The 24,537-nt window shown below is 41.8% G+C and overlaps 1 protein-coding gene across 1 annotated transcript; it reads left to right on the plus strand.

Moving 5' to 3' along the window:
* The first annotated feature begins 1,159 nt into the window (after nucleotides 1-1,159).
* Nucleotides 1,160-13,200, plus strand: LOC133732572 (glucomannan 4-beta-mannosyltransferase 2-like). Its single transcript, XM_062160151.1, has 9 exons — nucleotides 1,160-1,619; nucleotides 1,772-1,870; nucleotides 2,142-2,394; nucleotides 10,279-10,389; nucleotides 11,029-11,165; nucleotides 11,315-11,428; nucleotides 11,514-11,713; nucleotides 11,804-12,019; nucleotides 12,557-13,200. Exons 1-9 carry the CDS (start codon nucleotides 1,290-1,292, stop codon nucleotides 12,717-12,719), a joined length of 1,623 nt encoding a protein of 540 aa, XP_062016135.1. The 5' UTR covers nucleotides 1,160-1,289; the 3' UTR covers nucleotides 12,720-13,200.
* Nucleotides 13,201-24,537: the final 11,337 nt, after the last annotated feature.

The raw sequence follows: 24,537 nt of genomic DNA on the forward strand, positions 1-24,537 counted from the left end.
AATCTGAAAAGGTACAAGAAATTTAGAAGAAAATTGCCACAAAAGGAAATTATGGGTAAAACCCTAAAATTCATATATTCTAAGAGATTAAACTGGCAGCCGATTTGTGCCACTCGACTAATGTTCCGATTTGAATTCGGAAGTTCATAAGAAAGGAGTGGAAAATGAAGAGGCCAGAAAAAAATCAGGTGTGTAAAACTTAAATAAGTAGGAAAATTTAAGCTAATTAAAACAGATTATTTTTTATTTGGAGTAGTTATTCGTGCACTCTTTGCTAATTGGTGCTTGTTAGAATATATAGATTTTATGGAGACTCCTGGTATTATTTCAGGATATTCTCCTTATGCTTATTGTAATATAGGGTTCACGCTCTATGTCCCCCCTTGTATTCTGCAATTTCATTAATCAAGGCTTGAGGGTAGCCGCACCAGCCCCCTTTAAAAAAAAAAACAGATTATTTTCTTTTGGAAAATTAAAAAACATTAATAGATTAAATGAATAGAGATTATCAAAGAGTAGAGATTCTATGAGTCCAAAATGACGGTACTGTTTATTTATTATTATTTTTTTTTGGGTTAACAAAAGTTTAGGTAAGAGGGATGCTTTCCTACACTACCAGGACCAGGGCAAAGCTACGACCTCAACCCAATAAGACTTACAAAACTGGCCAGTGTTCTAACCCAGCCCATTGGTATGGAATTATGCAAGACATTTTCTAGATTGTCCACCAAATGAGAGATTGTTGGTAGCGGGGATCGAACTTGTGTGAGTTTACACCTCAAGTCCGCCATTGCCAACTGAACCAACTCTAAAATGAACAATATCGTCATTTTGGACTCATAGAATCCCTACTCTTTGATAATCTCTATTCATTTAATCTATTAATGTTTTTTAATTTTCTAAAAGAAAATAATCTGTTTTTTTTTTTTTTGAAAGGAGAAAATAATCTGTTTTAATTAGCTTAAATTTTAAAACTAATAAGTTATAATAGTTTGTTGTTAATTAGTAGTGGGTTGCAGGTGAGGAATGTGCAGGCGAGCTGCTCTTTTTGACTTTGTGAGAGGTCGTAATCTTTTGTGGGCTCTGCATGATATAAGCAAGCAAAAACTGGACGTTGGGCAATAATGAAATTGAGTCACTCACTTCGGAAAAATATGAGGATTCTCTTCATTGCAAGAGGATATCTGGTCAAAACTGACTATAAAAGTGACAGAGATCTTGTACTTCCAATTCCAATTACCCCCTGTTCATTTCATTTTTCTCTGTAGGGAGAGAGGGAGACAGGAACTATGGCTGAGAGTACCAAAGTTCTAATACCAGAGACATTCCAGGGTGGGAGTAGCTTTGACATTGCAAGCCAAATTGGGCTGATTTGGGAGCTATTCAAAGCGCCATTGATAGTTCCTCTGCTTAGAGTTGGAGTCTATGTCTCACTAGCCATGGCTGTCATGCTCTTTGTAGAGAGGGTCTACATGGGTATTGTCATTGTTTTGGTCAAAATGTTCTGGAAAAAGCCAGAGAAGCGCTACAACTATGAGCCCATTCAGGAGGATTTGGGATTGGGTAGTTCCAATTTCCCAGTGGTGCTTGTTCAAATCCCCATGTTCAATGAAAGAGAGGTAGATGATAATGATAATGCCTCGTTGTTAATTACCATTATTACGCTGTGCTTGTCTTTTTTTTTTTTTTTTTTTTTTTTTTTTTTTTTTACCATAATCAATTTCTGGGTCCGTCTGGGAAAAAAGCCTAAATTCATGTTATGTGTTTTCAGGTCTACAAGATCTCCATTGGAGCTGCATGTGGGCTGTCGTGGCCGTCCGATCGTCTTGTGATCCAAGTCCTGGATGATTCAACTGACCCTACAATCAAGGTTCATATAATGACCCATCATTCATTTCATTTTTCCCTCTACCAAAACTTTCTGACAGTACCGCACATCTCATTAGTTATAGGACATGGTTCGTTTAGTGCATTAGTTGAGCCCTCAATGTGTTCGGTAAAAACTACCAGACAGACTGACAGAGCATTTCCACCATCAATTATTGAGCTTTCAGTCAAATTTCTCACATGGGTTTTGCTTATAATTCGATATATGAAAATGGGTTGGTGATTAAAATTAGCAAAAAATTGAATGAATGCAGAAAATGGTGGAGGCAGAGTGTCAGAGGTGGGCGAGAAAAGGCATAAACATAGTGTACCAAATCAGAGAAACTAGAGGAGGATACAAAGCAGGTGCATTGAAAGAAGGTCTGAAACGAAGCTACGTGAAACACTGCGAGTACGTGGCTATAATGGACGCCGATTTCCGACCCGAGCTAGACTATCTCAGGCGAACCATCCCTTTCTTGGTTCAGAACCCCGAAATTGCTTTGGTTCAAGCACGTTGGAGATTCGGTAATTAATTATTCCATTAACTAATTTCTGTTTAAGGAAAATTGAAATATGGGAGAAAATTGAGTCGTACTTTCATTGATAATAGGAGCCTCTTTATATAGAGGATTACAAGACATAAAATCAGAATTGTACAAGGAAAAATAATCGTACAATTAATCGGATATCAATGAATATCTCTAATTCAAAACCCTATTACAACTAGGTCAAGTAACCTAGAGTTTGGGCCAGACACATATTCTGAATTTACTTGAACACTCCCCCTTGTGTCGCTCAAATGTGGTGCTCATCTCGCTGCCTCATTAAAAACATTGTCGAGTAACAAAAACCCTGTGGGACAAAAATAACCTCGGTCGAAGGGGAAAAAGAGCACAACACACCCTTCACGTTTCGAGACCATACATGTAGACATCTCCCCCTGATGTCTGCATCTCCCCCTGATGACTACGGTCATGGGAGTTCGGATAACTGTCACAAACGATGCTACCAACATGTTCCTTGAATTTAGGCAATGAGTTAGTGAGCAAGCCTGCCACACTATCTTCAGATTGAGCCTAGTTCACTTTGATCCTGAGGAGAGTCTGTTATTGCTGATTATCCTTGGTGTTGTCGCTTTTAATGTAGCCTTGCTTCATTTGTTCAAAACAAGTAGCATTATCCTAAATGCTCGTAGGCTCATCTGTGGTAGACTTCAAACCACAATTGTTCGAACATGCGTAATTATGGATCTAATCCATATACATTCACGAACCAATTCGTGAAGAGCAATAAACTCTGCATTGTTCGAAGACATAGCGACTAGGGTCTATTCTGTAGACCTCCATGATATCACGGTCTTTACCCATTGTGAACACTTAACCAGTTTGGGAATGACATTTGTGTGGGTCAGAGAGATACCCAACATCAGCAAAACCTTCCAAAACACATGTCGTTTTAGGATGGGGATAGTGGACGCAGGCCAGTGTTGGCGACGTTCTTGGTGTGTGATGGGTTCAAATCCATCATCTCTCTGTAGCGATAGAACAAGCCCATATCAATCGTACATCTCAAGTACCGAAAGATATCTTTTACACCAATCCAATGGCGTTGCTTTGGCGTAGAGCTATACCTTAGCTAACAAGTTCATTGCAAATGAGATGTCCAGTCTTGTGCATTGAGCTAAGTACAATAATGAGCCTATTGTACTTAAGTAAGGCACTTCTGCCTCTAGCACATCTTCGTCATCATCCTTTGGACGAAGAAGATCCTTTTCAGGATCAAGACTACGAATGATCATGGGGGTGCTTGAAGACTAGACCTTGTCAAAATACCTAAGTATATATCAACACGATGCTCAAGTTCCAAACCGAGACATAATCGTGTTCTCCCAAAATCCTTCATCTCAAACTCGGATTTCAAGTGTTCAGCGGTTTCCCTTAACTCTTTAAGGGCTTCCAATGAAGATCATGTCCAACATGAACCGCGATAGAACTTGTTATGGAAACGCGTACGCATATCCCTTCCCAATCAAGTAGTCACTTTAGTGAGCGTTTCAACCTTATTGTAAACGCGCTCCGTGGTCTAGATCCACTTGACTTGGGTAAATGAAGTTCACCATGAATCTTCATGTATATTCTGTATCTAGATCCCCATAGAGATACGTAGTGACCACATTCGTAAGCTGCATGATCAGTTATTCGGAAACTACCAAACTGACAGGGTAGTGTAGTACAATGACATCCATTACGAGAGAATATGTCTCATCGTAGTCGATTCCAGGGCGTTATGTGAAAAGCCTTGCGCCATATGGCGAGATTACTATCTCTTTTTCTCATCACGCATTCTAATGAAGACCCATTAGTCAACAGGTTTTATGTCAAGAGGTGTTGGCATCACTGGCTCAAAAACCTTCCTCTTCATTAGAGAATCCAACTTAACCTGGATCGCATCTTTCCATTTAGGCCAAATTTCTCTACATTAGCATTCATTCATCAACGGAGCGTGGTTCGATATCATCGGACTCAACAAACTCATGCGCAACTACATCATCAATTATGATGGAGTTTCTATCCCACGTCTCATGTACACTAGTGTAATTTTCAAAGAGCTTTATATTCTCAGGAATAGGTTCTGACGTTGAGGCATCCCCCAACGGTAATCTTAATCCAGAAGATTCTCATGAGACGGATTTTGAGTGTCGATGATTAAAGGATTGGGTTGTGCCAAGGTATCCTTCGAACCCACGGGTCTCCCATGCATCCTAGCTGGGGCCATGGCCTGTAACGCCAGAGTGCCCCTTTTTTTGGCGTTGGCACCATGCCTACCTCCTTGTAGGGTGGCGCTACGTCCTCTCGTAGGGACGTCCATCCTTGCAGGCATGTTTGCAGCATATATGTGTGATCTCGTCACTTTAGTAGGGATCGAGATGAGACATAGTGAGGATAGGCCACGACAATTCCTGTAGTTCCTGCTAAACATTCGTGTTCTTATCTCCCCCTAATGACGTGAATACTATCTCATCAAAGTGACAAATCTAGAGGTAAGGAGATCGCCTACCAAGGGCATTAAGTGGCAGACGATTGTTGGAATCTCAAATCCAACCTAGTTGCCCATTCGTCTGTAAGGACCCATCATAGAGCGCTGTGGCGGTGCAATTGGCACATAAATAACACACTCAAATATGCATAAGTACGATACTTGTACCTAGTCACTAGCTGTATCGCAGAGGTAGATTGAGTGGAGGTGGGTTGTAGACGAATTAGCATAGTTGCATGTGATATTGCATCACCCCAAGCAGATATAGGGAGATTAGTGCACATTACCAATGTCCGGACTACCTTCGTAGTCATTTTCGCGAGACCATTGGGGTGTGTTCATGAGAATATGATGTCCAACATCAGTCCCATTGCAATAACCATCGAAAGTCTTCGATGTAAACTCTCTAGCAATGTCAAATCCAATTGACTGAATAGGATGATTCGGGGAGTGAGCCCGTTGTCATATGATATGTGCTAGGAGTGTAGCATAAACAGCATTTACAGGTGGACAATGACACAACACGTGACCAGCGTGTTTGGACAATATGAGATATTTAAACGTCTGCAAGTTGGTTGAATTAGTCCACAGAATCCCCATGGAATCCATGTAAGAACAGAATGAGTATTTTCATATCCTTTGCATAGGACGGTCTCAGTCCTAATTTCCCTAAGGAACGGGCTTTGTAAAACGAGCGAGAGGCCTTAGAAGCAACCAATGAGGATTTTGGTTGGGCCTAAGCGTCTGAGACACTTTTTGAAGAAGGTTGGTGATTGCAGCATCACCTTGGGCGCTATTACCATGATGGACGCCATCCATGGCGTCATGGATAGGGACTGTGCCAGCCCTAGGCTGGTGGTGGACGGTGGCGGCGGTCACACTTAGTCCAGGAATCAACTTTTGATTCATGCTTCGTTTCATTCGAGAGAAAAGATGTCCATGTGAAGTCTTTAGTAGATGGATCATCATATCATGACTAGAATGACCTATCCTATCGTGACAAAGCCAATATGTGTCTAAATCCAAGAGATCTTCCCTCATATCTTTATTGGATTTAATAGCTTGAATAGTGACATAGAGTCCACTAGAGAGACACATAAACTTCTCTAAGATGCGCCTTTGTTCACAATCGTTAGAGGTATTGCATAGGATGTCGTTTCCGTTCTCTACATAAGTTTTCGCATGAAATCCGTTTGGCTATTCATAGGTGCGATTTTCCCTAGGAGCGTAGAGAGTTTCTGTGACAGTAATCAAGGTGCCATTTGGCAAGGGGAACTTGGGCTATTCCATGTCGTTGAATTAATACTGATGGCCCAGCCATCGTAGTCACAAAGTAATATACTCAGAATAAAAATGGAGTCATAATGAAAAGAACTCGAAATTTTATTCATAAGCCAACGGAGTACATCATTATCTCTTAACCATTAGGAGAATCTAATCCAAATGCTAGCTAATGCAAAACAAAGGTAGTCGTTTGACTTCTTTCGGTAACTCCAAAATAAATATGACCAGGTGAGTAGAGAGATCTCGGTGGAGCAAAGCTCGCTTAATTACCACTTATCTCAAAAGCTTCCTAGACATCATACTCATTTTGGATGAGCCTATGTGAAGAAAAACTAAACCAATGACATTTACTACAAAGTATGGCATTGCCTATTACATCTCTTGGAAAAATAAAGACTTAAACAGAATTGGCGATCTATTGATCCCAGCCAGATTTGTTGTCTTCAACCCTTTACTCTAGATCATCTTCTTGATCTTCTTGTTCCACATAGTGAGCTTCTCTTACTTCACAATATGCTTTGTAGGCGGTGACAATTTCTTCACGAGCTCTACAAATGTGTGGCCAATGGCCGGATACTCCATATCGAGAACATACATCTATTTGCTCAGACTCCATTGATTGAGGCGCTTTGAAAGCGTCATTTAGATGGCTCTTAGTGTTGGTGGCGCCACCAACATGGCCAGAGGGGCGCCACCAACATGGCCAGAGGCGTTGCCTCCCTCTCTCTTTCCACGTTGACCTCTTCGGTTCCGTGTTCGCTTATTTTGGTGGCTACCTTCCCAAGTAGAGCGATTATATGGATCAGAATGTCCAGAAGTATGCTCTGTTTCCACGGATCTCAAATTATAATTCTCACAAGGATATTGTCATGCTTTTCAGCGATATTCATAACTTCAATGAGCTCATGAAACCTTGTGATCCGTCCTGCGGTAACATCGATTGGATAGTTCTTAACGACCATCAATGCAGAGACGGGGATGGTAGAGAGAGTCTTCTCAATCAACGTCGCATCTGTGATCTCTTTACCACAGAATTCCATTAAGGATTTAATGCGAAGTGCTTCCGAGTTGTAGTCAATAACTGACTTGAAATCACAGAAGCGGAGGCTATGCCACCTCACTTCTAGGTCAGGAAGCAAGGAGTCACAGACGTTGCCAAATCTTTCATCGAGTGAGACCCACAGCCTTCTGGGGTGTTCTTCATTCATACACTCGTACTGGAGCGAATCATCCATATGACGAGCATTAGGATGATGGCTTTCGCCTTATTTGCCTCTAAGGCTGCTCTATTTGCTTCCAAAGCTTGAGCTTGCTCAACAGTTAGCACGTCCTGGCTAGGCTTGAGAATCGTATCCAAGATTCCATCGGCCTTGAGATGCTGGCGAACATCACGAACCCACCTGTGATATCCAGAGTCAGTTGTTCCTAATGGAGCAAAGTCCAATTTGTTCCGGTTACTCATCCTGAAAGAGAACAAGATCGGAGCGGAAAAAGCTACCACGAAAACATATAAAATTTCTGAGCCTAATCACTCCCAAGAAATTAGGAATTTCTGAGCGTAATAGCTTCCAAGAAATTCAATTCCAAGAGGTATTGGATTAGATCGAAACAATGATGTAAGTGGTCGATCATAAATTCTCTACAAACTCTAAGTTTGGAGATCTCAACAAGCTCCAAGCTTGAAGTGAGCACGAACCCCCACAGTTCGGCTTAATTAGGTCTCCCCTATGATGAAGAAAAGGGGGGGGGGTAGAAGAAGAGAGTTTGCAAGTCCCCGAGAAAAAGAAGAGAAATTGAATAAAAGCTCAAAAACGGGAACTTTTAGTAAAAATTACCTCGAAATAGGTTGCTGGAAATTTGGCTAAAAAAAATCGCCTGAAAATTTGGCCGAAAAAGTCGCCGGCGGTTGTTGACCAGTGGGCTAGACCGTTGACTTCTTCTGGGCCACTGGACTTTCTGGGCTGGTCCCCCTTTTTTTTCTTTTTCAGTGGGCCGTGTCTTCTTTCTTGGGCAGATCTATTTCCCTTTTTTTTCTTCTGCATTTGACCTAAGTGAAGGCCACGGGGCCCCTATGTTTTTCTTTCTTTCTTTTCTACTTCTGGCCGCGTCTTCCCCCTCTTCTTCTTCTTTCTTTTCCTTTCTTTTCATCTTCTTGTGGCAGTGAGCCACGTCTGCCCCCCTCTTCTTCTTCTTTCTTTTCCTTTCTTTTCATCTTCTTGTGGCAGTGGGCCACGTCTGCCCCCCTCTTCTTCTTTCTTTTCCTTTCCTTTTTTTTTTTTTTTCTCTTTCTGAGCTCTTGCCTTTGACTGAGAGCTCCTTCTTCCTCCTTCCTCCGTTTTTCTTTTTCTTATGTTTTTTTCGCTAGCAAAGCAAGCGGGAGCCACTGCTGCTGGAGACCGCTGAGGGTGCGCAAGAGAGCTGGGTGGGACAAAGGCGCATTTAACTGGCCGATAACTGGGCTTCTAAGATTTAAGGCTTCGAGTTGTGCGGCAGAGATTGCTAGGGTTTGAAGGCTATAATATTAGGGTTTCAGAGTTAGGGTTTCGTGCTGATAATGTGTTTAAGGAAAACTGAAATATGGGAGAGAATTGAGTCGTACTTTCATTGATAATAGGGGCCTCTTTATATAGAGGATTACAACATATAGAATCAGAATTGTACAAGGAAAGATAATCGTACAATTAATCGGATATCAATGAATATCTTCGAGAATATCTCTAATTCGAAACCCTATTACAACTAGGTCAAGTAACCTAGAGTTTGGGCCAGACACATATTCTGGATTTACTTGAACAATTTCATTATTATTATTGTTAATTATTTTTAAACCCATTAATTACGCTCTCATTATTTTTTGGGAAAATGTTACGAATAGTTTCCAAACTTTAAGCTATTCTAAACTTTCATACCCCATTGCTGAAAAACGATAGAGGAGGAACAATAATCCTGCTCCTAAATACAAGATATATTGTATGGGGGAAGCTAGCTTTGTGTGGAAAATATCTCATCTTTCTGAGGGGATAAATGCTTTTACAGGTACCGGAATCTGATTACAGGGAGCATGCTTTTCTTCTTCTTGTTTTTTTTTTTTTTTTCAATCGCTAAATTGTTTTTCACATCTTTGCAGCTAAGGATGATACACTACTAATGAAGGTAGTTTATCGGATTTACAAAAGGTGGACACTCATGGAAGTGATGGAACCCATTAGCTTTAGTTTATGCAGAGTTTGCATAATTTCAGAACAAGCAAGAGAGTAAAGAGAACGAGGGAGAGAGAGTAAGACCAAGGATTGTAGTTAAACTGCTGGAAACGGTGCTAGGAATGCGAGGTAGATTTGTCATTTTGCGGCAAGCTACCAAGGATTGTAGTTAGTGGCATGGGGTTGAATTACTACCGCTCCCAGATCAGACGGAACAGAGTCTGCTCTCCCTAAGTTGTTGGGAGGGGGGGGGGGGGTAAATTCATCTTTTCACTGCTATATTCATCCATATATTCCATCCAACCAATTTGGTCGGATTCGATGAACAAACGGTCGATGTACAAAGCTCGACTCTTCAGACCATGTTTCGGCTCAATGTGGGTGGGGAGTAAGTTGGGCTAGCCAACGACTCCGCTGGGCTTAACCAGAAAAAAAGAAAAAAAAAATAAAGAAGACGATGATGATAAGTGATGGACTGATGGCAAAAGAGAAATATAGCAATGAACTGGAGGAAAAGAAAAGTCAAAGCAATTAGAAGACGAAAGGGTTTATGATTTGTTTATTTAATGAATAAACTCATAATAATGTATATTAGTTATATTATTATTAAATTACTTTTTCTCTTTTCTGAGAATTTATTAAGTTAACCATAGTTAGTCCATGATTATGAGTTATCATACATGACAGCTTTTTATTGGATGATGGTATCACCACCTAGGGGTTAGCGGTGAGCAAATTTGAATCCCCTACTTTTTAATTCTTTTGTATTTTTCTTTTCTATTATTGATGGGGGCCGCAATTATATTTTTATTTTATTTATATTTTACTTTAATTTTTAATTTTTAATTTTAATTTTTGGTGAGTAATGACATTGAGATTGGTTTTGTAGTGAACGCGGACGAGTGCTTGCTGACAAGAATGCAAGAGATGTCAGTGGATTACCATTTCACAGTTGAACAAGAAGTTGGGTCAGCAACACTTGCCTTCTTTAGCTTCAACGGTGAGTTATTTTTCTCATTCATATGGTTTGTTTTTAATGTCAGTTCCCCATGGCAGGGCCAAGCTTGGTTCTTTCATTTTCTGCTTCTTAGTTGGTATGTGAGAGTGACTGGAAAATAATTCTGACCAAGTCATTCTGACCAAGTCCGCTAGACCAAGACTTTAGCTTCGACAACTAGAGGTGCCGGGAGATGTTAGTGTCATCGTCATTAATTCATTATCATCAGCATCAGCAGTCATGTTGTGGTTTAATATAATGGAGTGCTAGGTTACATCTAAAATCTAACCGTTGCCAAAGTTGTTGGTTTTTAAACAAGAAAATTTGATCTTCAAAAGTCAAACGTGGATCAATTGACATTGATTATTCTCGTTTAAAGGTTTAATGTTTTTTGTCCTGATTTTAGTGGATCCTTGACCGATCCATGACTTTAATTTAAATATAGATGTGCATTTTCATTGTCAAGTTTCTGTTCAACCCCCTGGTAAACAAGTTTTTATCACATTGTTGCATATTGCACATAGTTTTACTCTGATCGTTCTTACAGAGATGATAATTTTTAAACAATGAAATGGATACTGCTCATTTTCATCCTCCATTTACAACTGTAGCATTTTTATTTGACATATTGATATATTGCAGGAACTGCTGGTGTGTGGAGAATTGCTGCTATTAATGAGGCAGGTGGGTGGAATGATCGTTCAACAGTGGAGGATATGGACCTTGCTGTCCGAGCTGGTCTCAGAGGCTGGAAATTTTTGTACCTTGGTGACCTTCAGGTAGATCCTTTAACTCGATATGAGTTCATATGGTTTATGAACATCAATTTTACACTTTACTTATCGGTGTGAAGTTATATTTGCGATTACTTATCTGTGCGAAGTTACATGACATGAACGCAAATACTGATTAATTATCTTCGGTTCAGGTGAAAAGTGAACTTCCTAGTACCTTCAATGACTACCGTAACCAGCAGCATCGATGGTCTTGCGGTCCAGCTAATCTGTTCAGGAAAATTGTCATGGAAATAGCAATGAATGAGGCGAGTTTAATTGGATGATAAAATATTCACACATTTTACTAATCCAAGACATTTTCTAACGTCATTTTTTTTCCTACTGCTGCAGAAAGTTACATTGTGGAAGAAATTTTACGTCATCTACAGTTTCTTCTTTGTTAGGAAGATCATTGTCCACATGGTGACTTTCTTCTTTTACTGTGTTGTGCTTCCCCTGACCATTTTTGTTCCTGAAGTTGATGTTCCAATTTGGGGAGCAGTTTATATTCCTTCCATCATTGCCATCCTTAACTCAGTTGGAACTCCAAGGTAATGTAGACTCTACATTTGGTTTCTTCATCACTCGTCTGTCTATTTACACTTTCATGTAGCTTATGAAAAATCTTCTTCAATTTGCAGGTCAGTTCACCTTTTGTTTTACTGGATCCTTTTCGAGAATGTGATGTCCTTGCACCGGACCAAGGCAACTTTGATCGGCCTATTCGAAGCTGGGAGAGTCAATGAATGGGTTGTCACCGAGAAACTGGGAGATGCTGCCAAGAAAGCAGCAGATGCTGCCAAGAACAAACCAGCCCCCAAATTCTTCAAGAAACCAAAGTTCAAGTTTGGCAACAGGTAAAAGTTCATCAACACTTAAAATTCTTTCTGTTGCAGACTTGCTGTCATTCTTAATTTATTTGCGTGCATAGAAATTTGTAACTATTTACATTGACACCACATCTACACTGGACCACCTAGAGCCTGTCTTTTTCTGCAGAACTATATGCATTGGTATTAAACCAACCACATGTAGTTTATGCTTAAATTATTAGACAACATGACCTACTCCACAAGTAAGAACAATTTTTTCTCTGTTTTACCAGTTCAACTAAGAATCTTTGCATAGGTCGTTACATAAATCTACTGCTAGAATATGACAGCAGACGACTTTATAAACTCTAGGAGTATTTTAGGGCGAGAAATATAGAACAACATGTGGGCTTAGAAAATTTTGTATTAACTGTTAGTGGTATGAATCCCAAGACATTGTTTTCAATTACTTCTTAATTGCTTTGTCCTCTATTGGTTTGGTTATTCTTTCAACATTTCTATATACCCTTTACTGAAAATATGAAAATTTATTGATGTTGAATCTTTGTTTGTCATTAATAGACTGCACATGTTGGAGCTGGGATTTGGATTGTTTCTGTTCTTCTGTGGATGCTACGATTATGTACATGGGAAGAACAAGTACTTTATATACCTTTTCCTCCAAACCATCACGTTCTTGATCTGTGGATTTGGTTACGTCGGAACCATCATCCCCAGCTCTTAGTGGCAGCGAAATTCGCAGTTAAACTATATAGATTTAAATTGTCAAAATCCTCTTATTGTTTGTCACCATGCCATGTGTTAGGGGCCGCACTTGTAATGCCACAAGCAACCTTGTCCAGGGTCATTAGTTAAGCCTTTGGTTGGTTGGTTGTGTGCATAGGGTGTTTTTCTTATGTAATTTATTTTATTTTAGCATTTAGTCTCCTCGGCCAAGTGCACGTTTCTCATGGCCTTGGTCATTTAAGTCCGATATGCTCTTTGGGGAGGGGTTCCTGTTGGCGTGAGTCATACTTACCTTATTTATGTAGATATTCTGTAATATTCTGTGATCTGTAATATTCTGTAATATCTGTAGTATTATTTGATTTACTACTTACCTTAGAAATAGTACTTGTCTTATTAAGCACAATTGTAATTTGTATATAATTCCTTCTTGTAAGGTGAATGAATAAAGAATTATTCAGCCAAAATTGTCTCTTGTTTCTTGTTATATTTTGACTTGGTATCAGAGCGGAGATCCGATCCTGGACTCTGACTCATTGTTCTTTGATCCTTGACTCTTGTTCATTGTGCTTGGATTTGTTCCTTGTCCTTTGATCCTTTCATCACCGTTGCCTTCTTATACTTCCAAGAACTTTGTTGTTTTTTCTTCCGCTGCGTATTCACCATGGCTAAAGATCAAGATGTTTCGACCGTAATCAAGCAAGATGGAGATGGTGAGACGTCTCATGGTTCCAACCAAATTTCTGTCTCCTTTAAAGATGATTCAACTGGAAGTTATGGAGGTGTCAAGCTCAATGGCTCTAATTACCGAACCTGGAAGAAGATGATGGAGGCTCACCTCTGTGGAATAAATAAGGTGGGCTATGTTGATGGTTCAATTGCTGAACCACCAATTGCAGCCAACAATTATTCAAAATGGAAGACTGCAAATGGCTCGGTAACCTCTATTCTTTACAAATCCATGACTGAAGATGTTTCACAGATGATTATGGGATGTAATACAGCTGAAGAAATTTGGGAAAGCCTTAAGGAGATCTACTTTAACGGAACAGATTTTGCCGAGGTTTATGAGTTGAGCACTCAAGCTGCCCGTATGACACAAAATGGAAAACCAGTTGCCATGTATTTTGCAAAACTAAAGGGGATTTGGCAAGAAATTGATCAGATGCGTCCATGTCGCATGAAGTGCCCGGATGATGTCAAGATTTATAAGGAGGAGCAGGATCTCATGAGAGTTCATGTTTTTTTGGCTGGCCTAGATCCAATATTTGAGAATGCAAGGAGCGAATTACTTCGCCAGACTACCACACCAACCTTGCAGCAAGCCTTTGCTTATATTCGCAAAGATGAGACCCAGAGGGCTGGAACTACAGCAGTTACTTCAGAAGTTGCAGGCCTTGCAATACAATCAAAGCCATCCAATTCCACAAGTAATCGGTCACTCTCAGGCAATCGGCCTCCTTCTTCTCTGCGTCCCTCTCCTCAAGGTCCTCCTCCCGGGTTCTCCTCAAATCTGACTTGTAACTACTGCAAGAATCCAGGCCACATCAAAGCAAATTGTTACAGGTTGGTTGGTTTTCCAGCAGGCTACTTTGATAGGCCTCGACCTCAGGACAACAAACCCAAGGGAAAGGCTGCTGTTCATCTTGTTCAAGACCAAGATTACTATGAAGTGACAGAACCAGATCACACCAACTTGGCTGGTAAGGATACCGCATCAGTAAGTCGCAGTGGTAATGGTAAGATTGGAATTGCTTTAAAAATTTCTAGCTTTACTGGTGGCAATACTTGGATAATTGATTCTGGAGCATCTGACCATATGACCTATGATCGTAGTTTCTTCCTTTTTCTCAATCCACCCTCTATTTCCTCTGTTGTCAATGCCAATGGTGATTCTTTTCCTGTTTTAGGCATAGGGTCTGTTCGTCTCACTCCTTCTTTGACACTACATAATGTTCTTTATGTCCCTGATCTCTCTCATCATCTCATATCTGTGCCTCAGCTTAATACTCAATCTCGGTGTTCTGTAACATTTTTTCCTTTGTATGTGATTTTTCAGGACCTCCTCACCAGGGAAATAATCGGCAGGGGTTATCTGAGGGGTCGACTATTTCATCTGGATTGCATGTTCGCCGGAATGAAGCCGGAGAAGGCAGTCCAAGCAGCTTTGATTTCAACTGGGGTTACTAATCAAGTTGAAGAATTATGGCTATGGCATCGGAGATTGGGACATCCCTCCTTTAGTGTCATGAAGAAATCTATGCCATCCTTGTTTCTGGGCATTGATGAGTCTAAGTTGCATTGTGAGTCATGTGTCTTAGCTAAAAGTCATCGTACTAGTTATCCTTTGAGTACTACTAGGAGTTCTTTTCCTTTTGAGCTTATTCATTCTGATGTATGGGGACCTTCCCGTGAGTCAACCTTGTCTGGCAAACATTGGTTTGTTTTGTTTATCGATGATTATACTCGTCTTACTTGGGTCTCTTTATTGAAACACAAATATGAAGTTTTCTCTGCTTTCCAAGAATTTTTTGCTCTTGTTCAAAATCAATTTGGAGCCAATATTAAAGTCTTTCGTTCTGATAATGGGGGGGGAGTTTGTCAATTCTCAGTTTCACCAATTCTTTCATTCTCATGGGATTGTTCATCAAACTACTTGCCCTCAAACCCCTGAACAAAATGGGGTGTCAGAAAGAAAGAATCGACATGTTCTTGACATAGCTCGGTCTCTTCTATTTAGTGCTCATATGCCTAAGTATCTTTGGGGAGATGCAATTCTCACTGCTTGCCATCTCATAAATCGGCTACCTTCTTCTGTTCTCAATGGTCAAACCCCTTATGCTGCCCTTTCAAATCATGTGTCTGTCCCTTCGTTTTCTAATCTCCCTGCTCGTGTCTTTGGGTGTGTAGTGTTTGTCCATGTCCCTAAGAATCAACGGTCCAAACTCGATGCCCGGGCATTAAAGTGTGTATTTGTGGGCTATGGTGTTAATCAGAAGGGCTACAAGTGTTTTCATCCTCCTACACAGAAGGTTTATGTTACCATGGATGTCACCTTTTATGAGGATGCATGTTATTTTTCTTCCACCAATCCTTCACTTCAGGGGGAGAAACACACCTTTTTGGAAGAGAAGTCTTGTGAGATTAATATTCAGCCAATTGAAGATGATTCACGGCCAATTGAAGATGATGGTCATGTAATTTTGGGTCCAATGATCGATCACCAGAATGCCAGCGATCGAACACCAGACATGGTCATTGAAGAAGACAGTAGCCAAACGATCGATCGTTCCATTCCTGGCGATCGATCGTTCAGTGAGGCAGAAGCTCCCAGTAGCAAAACGATCGATCCTTCCATTCCTGACAATCAATCGCCAGCAGAACTAGAACACGATGACCGAAATTTAGCAGTCCAAGAAGGCCAAGCTCCTGCACCCCTCTCAGATACAGATAACCCTTGTCAACCAATCCCTGAGGAGCGTCCCAATCTTGAGGTTAGTGGTGTTTCTTCTAACTCTAATAATAGTGATAGTGTGTATGTTTTGCCTCCTAGGTCTACCCGTGGTAAACCACCTCGTCAATATGAACCAAGTTTAGATGTTAAGTCTAAGTATGCCATAGCTAACTTTGTATCCACCCATCGGTTATCCAAATCCCATGCTTCATTTGTGAATCAAATATCCTCTGTATGTGTTCCCAGTAAAGTGCAGGATGCTCTCAAGGATCCCAAATGGTGTCAAGCGATGAATGAAGAGATGGAGGCATTGGAGAAGAGTAATACTTGGGAGTTGGTGCCACCTCCACAAGGAAAGAGAGTTGTTGGATGTAGATGGGTGTTCACTATCAAACACAATGTAGATGGCTCAGTGAACAGATATAAGGCAAGACTTGTTGCAAAGGGATATACTCAAACATATGACGTGGATTATGAGGAGACCTTTGCTCCAGTAGCAAAGATTAATACTGTTCGAGTGTTGATGTGTCTAGCAGCTAATCTAGATTGGCCTTTGCAACAGTTTGATGTGAAGAATGCCTTTTTACATGGAGAACTATCTGAAGAAGTCTACATGGATCTACCACCAGGATATGAGGCAAGCACAAGAGGAAGATTTGTGTGTAAGTTGAATAAGTCCTTGTATGGACTCAAACAATCACCACGAGCTTGGTTTGGTAGATTCTCTCAAGCTATGCGTCGTTTTGGGTACAAACAGAGTAATTCTGACCATACATTGTTTCTGAAACGCCGTGAAGGTAAATTAACTGCCTTGATTATTTATGTTGATGATATGATAATTACTGGTGATAATTCCGAGGAGGTTGAAAGATTAAAAGACCTGCTTGCATCAGAGTTTGAAATGAAAGATCTTGGTGCTCTTAAATATTTTTTGGGGATTGAGGTCGCCAGGGGGAGTTCAGGAATTTTCTTGTGTCAGAGAAAATATGTGCTTGACTTGTTGACAGAGACAGGAATGCTAGGTTGTAGACCTGCTGGTACTCCTATTGAGCAGAATCATAAACTGGCTGAGTACCCTAATCAAACTCTTACAGATAAGGCTCGCTATCAGAGGTTAGTTGGCAGATTAATCTATCTCTCACATACTCGGCCAGATATTGCATATGCAGTTAGTGTTGTGAGTCAATTCATGCATAATCCAAGTGAAACTCATATGGAAGCTGTGATCCATATTCTGAGGTATTTAAAGTCTGCACCTGGAAAAGGCTTGATGTTTTCAAAGCATAATCATCTGGATGTTAGTGGTTATACAGATGCAGACTGGGCAGGTTGTATTACGGATAGAAAATCCACTTCTGGTTACTTCACTTTTGTAGGTGGTAATCTTGTTACTTGGAGAAGTAAGAAACAAAAGGTTGTGGCTAGGTCGAGTGCTGAAGCAGAGTATAGAGGTATGGCTCATGGAGTTTGTGAGTTACTGTGGTTGAGAAATTTACTTCGTGATTTGGGATTTAAACCCAAACGAGCCATGGATTTGTATTGTGATAATAAGGCAGCGGTGGATATTGCTCACAACCCAGTACAACATGATAGAACTAAGCATGTTGAGGTTGACAGACATTTCATTAAAGACAAGCTTGATGCTAAGCTTATCTCTTTTCCATTTGTCTACTCAGAAGAACAGTTGGCTGATGTTCTCACTAAGGCAGTATCGAGTAAGGCATTTCATGACTCACTTGACAAGTTGGGCATTCGTGATCTGTATGCGCCAACTTGAGGGGGAGTGTTGGCGTGAGTCATACTTACCTTATTTATGTAGATATTCTGTAATATTCTGTGATCTGTAATATTCTGTAATATCTGTAGTATTATTTGATTTACTACTTACCTTAGAAATAGTACTTGTCTTATTAAGCACAATTGTAATTTGTATATAATTCCTTCTTGTAAGGTTAATGAATAAAGAATTATTCAGCCAAAATTGTCTCTTGTTTCTTATTATATTTTGACTGTTCCTAGTCGGCATTGTTTGGACTACGAAACTAGTATAGGTAAGCACATGTACTTTTGCCTCCCTTATCGTCTTACCATCAATAAAAGAGGAATTATTCAATCATCTGTGTCCAGTGAGATTACTCCTTGATCTTTTCTTTCTATTATTCATTGTTCTTCGTGGTTGCCCAACGTTTATATAATTATGTTCTTGCTTGCCGCTAGCTCTATTTTAATATCTTGTGGCTTTCATTGTTCCTTGCAAGGTACTCACTTGGCTAACTTGCTTGCTAGCAAGTGCCGCACGGTCCTCTTTGCGCATTGCAAAGTTTGGCTCGTGACAGTTGGTATCAGAGTCAACTCGGCTCAAGACACTCACTGTAATGGCAGGAAAAATGACAAACCAACAACAATTTGAATGGTATGACCAACAACTCGGAGAACTTGCGGGGGTGCCCGACAGATTGATTGACATTACTGTCATGCTAGACAACGTCGACCTAGATGGTTTGGCGACCCGGATAACGGAGATGGAAAGCTTGAAGGACCGAGTTGTGGCCCTTGAGAAATCAAACGCTCGAGGAGGCGGAAGGGAGAGAAATGAAGAAGAAGCAACCGTTCCGAACGAGCAAATGGGGGCGATGAGTGATGTCCTTGATTCACTCCAAGTGACAGTGGACAATATGGCAGAAGATGTCTGAGCCACCATTGATGCTTTCAAAAATGAGCTGGTGGAGATGAATACCAAGCTCAACTTGACCATCAGTGCGATGGGAAACCAACCTGTGATGGACTGCAGGAATGTAAAGATAACGGAACCTCAAGCTTTTGGAGGGCGCGAGACGCCGAGGAGCTTGAGAATTTTCTATTTGATATGGAGCAGTACTTCCGAGCAGTGAAACCGGACTCGGAAGAGGCTAAGGTGAACATGGCGACAATGTATTTGTCAGGAGATGCCAAATTGTGGTGGAGAACCAAATATAATGACATCCAAAGAGCAGTATGCACTATTGATACATGGGAAGATCTAAAGAAGGATCTCAAAGCTCAATTCTTCCCCGAGAATGTTGAATACATTGCCAGACAGCAACTGAGAGAGCTCAAGCACACCAACAACATCAGGGACTTTGTGAACAAGTTCTTTGTGCTCATGCTCAACATCCCGGACATGTCAGAGAATGATCAGTTGTTCTATTTCCTAGAGGGCTTAAAACCATGGGCAAGAACAGAGCTCCAACGACAGAGGGTCCAAGATTTGGCCTCCGCTCAAGCTGCTGCCGAAAGGTTGACAGATTACACATTCGAAGAGAACTTCACCAGGAAGACTTAGTCCTTTTCGAATACGAATGCTAACAGAACCATGAGGCTTGGCCCGAGTAGAAGTGGGGGAGCGGAGTCCAAATTCTCCAACTCAAAAGGAGGGGATAGGAGGATAACTAATGCGAAGGACACGGCAACTTCCAAGCCCGGTGCCTCAACAGGGGTCTTCACCCCTCGACCCTTTAAACCCTCAGGCTACGCTCCAAGGCCATTATCTTGCTTCTTATGCAGAGGACCTCACAGAGTAAATGAGTGCCCCCACAAGACAGCCCTATCTGCCCTACAGGCCCACATTCAATCGAAAGAAACGGAGGACCAATAGGAGTCAAAGGAAGAACCTAGTCACATGGGAGCTTTGAGATTCCTGGGTGCAGTGGAGAAACGATCACAATCACCCAAGAAGGACCAGGCAAAGGGCTTGATGTTCGTGGATGGTTGTATCAATGGGAACCTTGCCAAGAGTGTGATGATTAACACAGGGGCCACTCACAACTTCGTGTCGGAGACGAAAGCACGAAGGTTGGAGTTAAAGTTGGAAAAGGATATCGGTCGCATGAAAGTTGTGAACTCTAAGGCCTCGCCCACAACGGGACTATCTCGAGGGGTACTGCTCAAGTTAGGCCATTGGGAAAGAAAGGTAGACCTTGTAGTTGTCCAGATGGATGACTTCGATGTCATATTGGGGATGAAGTTCATGTTGGCAAACAAAGCTATTCCTAATGCCCAACACTTGCTCATTATGGGGGAAAGGCCGGTTTTAGCAAGAATCGAGCAACCAAGTGAACCCCGTCTCTTGTCTGCCCTTCAGTTTAAGAAAGGCGTGAAGCGCCATGAGGCCACATATGTAGCAGTTCCTCTAATGAAGGATGAGAGCAAGGGAGAAGTGATTCCGAGGGAAATCGAGGGGGTATTTGAGAGTTATGCAGATGTGATGCCGCCTGAACTTCCCAAGGAGCTACCCCCAAGGAGGAGTGTGGATCACGACATCGAACTGCTTCCGGGAGCCAAGCCACCTGCAAGAGCACCTTATAGAATGGCTCCTCCGGAACTGGCCAAACTTAGGAAGCAACTCGAAGACCTACTCAAGGCAGGGTTCATTAGGCCATCCAAAGCCTCCTTCGGTGCGCCAGTGCTGTTCCAAAAGAAACATGATGGAAGCTGGAGATTATGTGTGGACTATCGAGCCCTTAACAAAGTCACAGTGCGAAACAAGTACCCAATTCCCTTGATAGCGGATTTGTTTGATCAACTCAATGGTGCCAAGTACTTCACCAAGCTTGACCTCCGCTCGGGGTACTATCAAATTCTCATTGCGGAAGGTGATGAGCCCAAGACTGCGTGCGTCACCCGTTACGGTGCCTTCAAATTCTTGGTAATGCCGTTCGGGTTGACCAACGCGCCAGCGACCTTCTGTACTTTGATGAACCAAGTCTTCCATGATTACTTGGACAAGTTTGTGGTGGTGTACTTGGATGACATTGTGGTGTACAACTCTAATTTGAAAGAATATATAGAACATTTGAAGCTAGTATTCCAACAGTTACGAGACAATCAACTGTATGTCAAGCGCAAGAAGTGCTCCTTCGCACAAGTGACCATCAAGTTTCTGGGTCACGTTATTGAAAGGGGTCGAATCAAGATGGACATGGAGAAAGTAGAAACCATAAAGGAAGGGCAAAACCCCAAGAATGTAAGAGAGTTGCGCTCTTTTCTTGGGCTAGCTAATTACTACCGACGTTTCATTGAAAATTACTCAAAGAAGACAACTCTCTTAACTGAGCTCTTGAAGAAGGGAGTGGCATGGGATTGGAGTAGTGATTGTGAGAAGGCCTTTCAAGATTTGAAGAAGGCTGTGCTGGAAGATCTGGTCCTCGCCCTACCTGACCTAAATCTACCATTTGAAGTTGAGACAGATGCTTCAGACTTCACGTTAGGGGGAGTCCTACTACAACGGGGACATCCTGTTGCTTATGAAAGTCATAAACTCTCGGAAGCTGAGAGGAAATACACGGCTCAAGAGAAGGAGTTGCTAGCCGTAATTCATTGTTTGAGAAGTTGGAGACACTATTTGTTGGGGTCGAAGTTTGTCGTGAAGACAGACAATTCTGCTGACAGCCACTTCCTGACTCATCCAAAGTTAACCCCGAAGCAAGCTCGATGGCAAGAGTTTCTCGCAGAGTTCGACTTCCAGTTCGAACACAAGGCTGGTCGTACTAACCAAGTTGCTGATGCTCTAAGCCGCAAGGCCGACCTTGCCACCCTTAGGATGTTAGCCCCTCTGTCGGGCAGTGTCATTGCCATAGACATAAAACAACGTATCAAGGAGAGTTTGGAGAAAGATCCAATGACACAATCTAATGCAGAATGGATGGCAGTCCAATTCGAAGAGCAGCTTGATCGTGCTAAAAGGGGGAAAACGAAAAAGTCACTAGTAGCCACGCCATAGCTCGGTGACCAATTGGAACGTGCCATAGCTTTCCGGAAAGGGAATCGCGCCAGGAACAAAACTCGTCGCTATGCCACGACGTGTGGGCTTTTTCGGGCTTTCGGGGTCATTTAGGGCCTCAAAACTGCGTTCTTTTAATTTTCCATAGTTTTGGTTTTCTAGTTTATTTTGGATTGTTTTCGTTTTTACCCATGGGCTTTAGGGTTTCATTGTTAGTCACCCTAGGGTTTATTTCTTATATATATGCAGTCTTAAATGGCTGCAGAACCTATCTTTTCATATTATTATCAATCAAATAGAGAATTTTCTCTTTTATCTCTGGTGGACTCCAGAACCCTTTGTTTAGGTTTATCGCTTGTAAACCTAGTTTATCATTCCGACTGCGTCACAATCCCTCATAAAAATGGGGAAAGAAGGGAAGAGCCGTCGATTTTGGATGGAGGATGGCATATTGATGGCAAAAGGAGGAATAGTGTTTGTTCCACGAGCAGATAGACTACGAAGGATCCTCATGAGGGAGCGTCATGACACCTTTTGGGCAGGCCACCCTGGCTGCCAAAGAACCCACTCACTTCTAAAGCAGGGCTACTATTGGTCTCAGATGAAGGATGATATCACAGAGTACACCAAGACTTGCCTAATCTGCCAGCAAGATAAGATCGAGCGTCAGAAGGCTCCGGGACTATTGGAACCATTGTCCATTCCGACTCGCCCTTGGGAAAGTGTCTCCCTTGACTTCATTACCAGCCTCCCTAAGGTGGGAGACTTTTCAGGCATCCTTATTGTAGTTGACAGGTTTTCGAAGTATGCCACCTTCGTGCCAACCCCGAAGTATTGCTCGACAGAAGATACAACAAACCTCTTCTTCAAGCATGTAGTGAAGTATTAGGGTGTGCCTCAGAACATTGTCAGCGATCGGGATACCAGGTTCACGGGAACATTCTGGACCGAGCTATTCAAGCTGCTTGGGTCCGAGCTCAACATATCTTCGAGTTATCACCCGCAGACTAATGGACAAACCGAAAGATTCAATGGGATGTTAGAGGAATACTTACGCCATTTTGTCCATGCCAATCAGCAGAATTGGGCGCAATTGCTAGACGTTGCACAATTTTGCTTCAACTTGAAGAAGAGCTCATCCACCAACAAGAGTGCTTTTGAAATTGTCACTAGTTAACAGCCTCTCTTGCCTCATACCGTGCAAGAAGTTTACAAAGGGGAGAATCCGCGTGCTTTCAACTTCACAAAAGAGTGGAAGACAATGTCGAGATTGCTTAAGCCTACCTAGAGAAAGCGGCGGGGAGAATGAAAAAGTGGGCAAATCAAGGCCGCAAGCCCAGGGAGTTTAAATCAAGAGACATGGTCCTTGTCAAGCTACTTCGGGAACAACTCAAGTTCCTGCGTTCCAGAGACAAGCGACTATTCAGAAAGTATGAAGGACCACTCCCTATTATCTCTAAACTGGGGAAGTATTCCTATAAAGTCAACATTCCAACCTGGATCAGAGTTCACCCCGTCTTCCACGTCAGCAACCTCAAGCTGCACCAGCCAGACCTTGAAGATCAAGCATGCAACCAGTCTATTCGAGAGCACGTAGACATCCGACCACCCAAGCCGAAAGAAGTGGAGGAGATCCTTGCAGAGAGAGTGATCCGAGTGTCAGAGCGCCCGCGCTAGCAGTTTCTTGTCAAGTGGAAGGGTCTTGGAGATAAAGAAACAAGTTGGGAGAATGCTAAAGATCTGAAGAAGAAGTTCAAGAAGCAGATTGAAGACTTCAAGACTAAGGCAGTCATCGAGAGCGCCGACAGCTTAAGTGGGGAAGGATGTTAGGGGCCGCACTTGTAATGCCACAAGCAACCTTGTCTAGGGTCATTAGTTAAGCCTTTGGTTGGTTGCTTGTGTGCATGGGGTGTTTTGCTTATGTAATTTATTTTATTTTAGCATTTAGTCTCCTCGGCCAAGTGCACGTTTCTCACGGCCTTGGTCATTTAAGTCTGATATGCTCTTTGGGGAGGGGTTCCTAGTCGACATAGTTTGGACTACGGAACTAGTATAGGTAAGCACATGTACTTTTGCCTCCCTTACCGTCTTACCATCAATAAAAGAAGAATTATTCAATCATCTGTGTCCCGTGAGATTATTCCTTGATCTTTTCTTTCGATTATTCATTGTTTTTCGTGGTTTTCCAACGTTTATATAATTGTGTTCTTGCTTGCCAATAGCTCTATTTTAATATCGTGTGGCTTTCATTGTTCCTTGCAAGGTACTCACTTGGCTAACTTGCTTGCTAGCAAGTGTCGCATGGTCCTCTTTGTGCATTGCAAAGTTTGGCCCGTGACACCATTCCTCTACAACAAGATCTATGTAAGTGGAGTTCTATGAGCAAATGTTGTGTAGGTATAAGGTTTATACTTGATGTGTTGGCATCCCTATACAAAGTACTGAAGAAGCCTACAAAGTTCATCAAAACTGATCTCGGAGAATCACAGGTAAATGCATCTGCATTTGCATGGGATTGCAACGTGTGTTGCAATCCCCGAGTCAGTTGTCAGTTTCAAGTGGAGTCCGATTTTGGAAAGTTGGTTTTGGGTTTTATGTATTTAC

This window comes from Rosa rugosa, chromosome 2, assembly GCF_958449725.1.
Source record: "Rosa rugosa chromosome 2, drRosRugo1.1, whole genome shotgun sequence".
In the NCBI taxonomy this organism is placed as follows: Eukaryota; Viridiplantae; Streptophyta; class Magnoliopsida; order Rosales; family Rosaceae; genus Rosa; species Rosa rugosa.

Coding starts and splice junctions, on each gene's coding strand:
- LOC133732572 (XM_062160151.1), top strand. CDS start 1,290: ATGGCTGAGAGTACCAAAGTTCTAATACCAGAGACATTCCAGGGTGGG. Junction 11,429..11,513: donor TGGAAATAGCAATGAATGAG/GCGAGTTTAATT, acceptor CTACTGCTGCAG/AAAGTTACATTGTGGAAGAA. Junction 12,020..12,556: donor AAGTTCAAGTTTGGCAACAG/GTAAAAGTTCAT, acceptor TGTCATTAATAG/ACTGCACATGTTGGAGCTGG.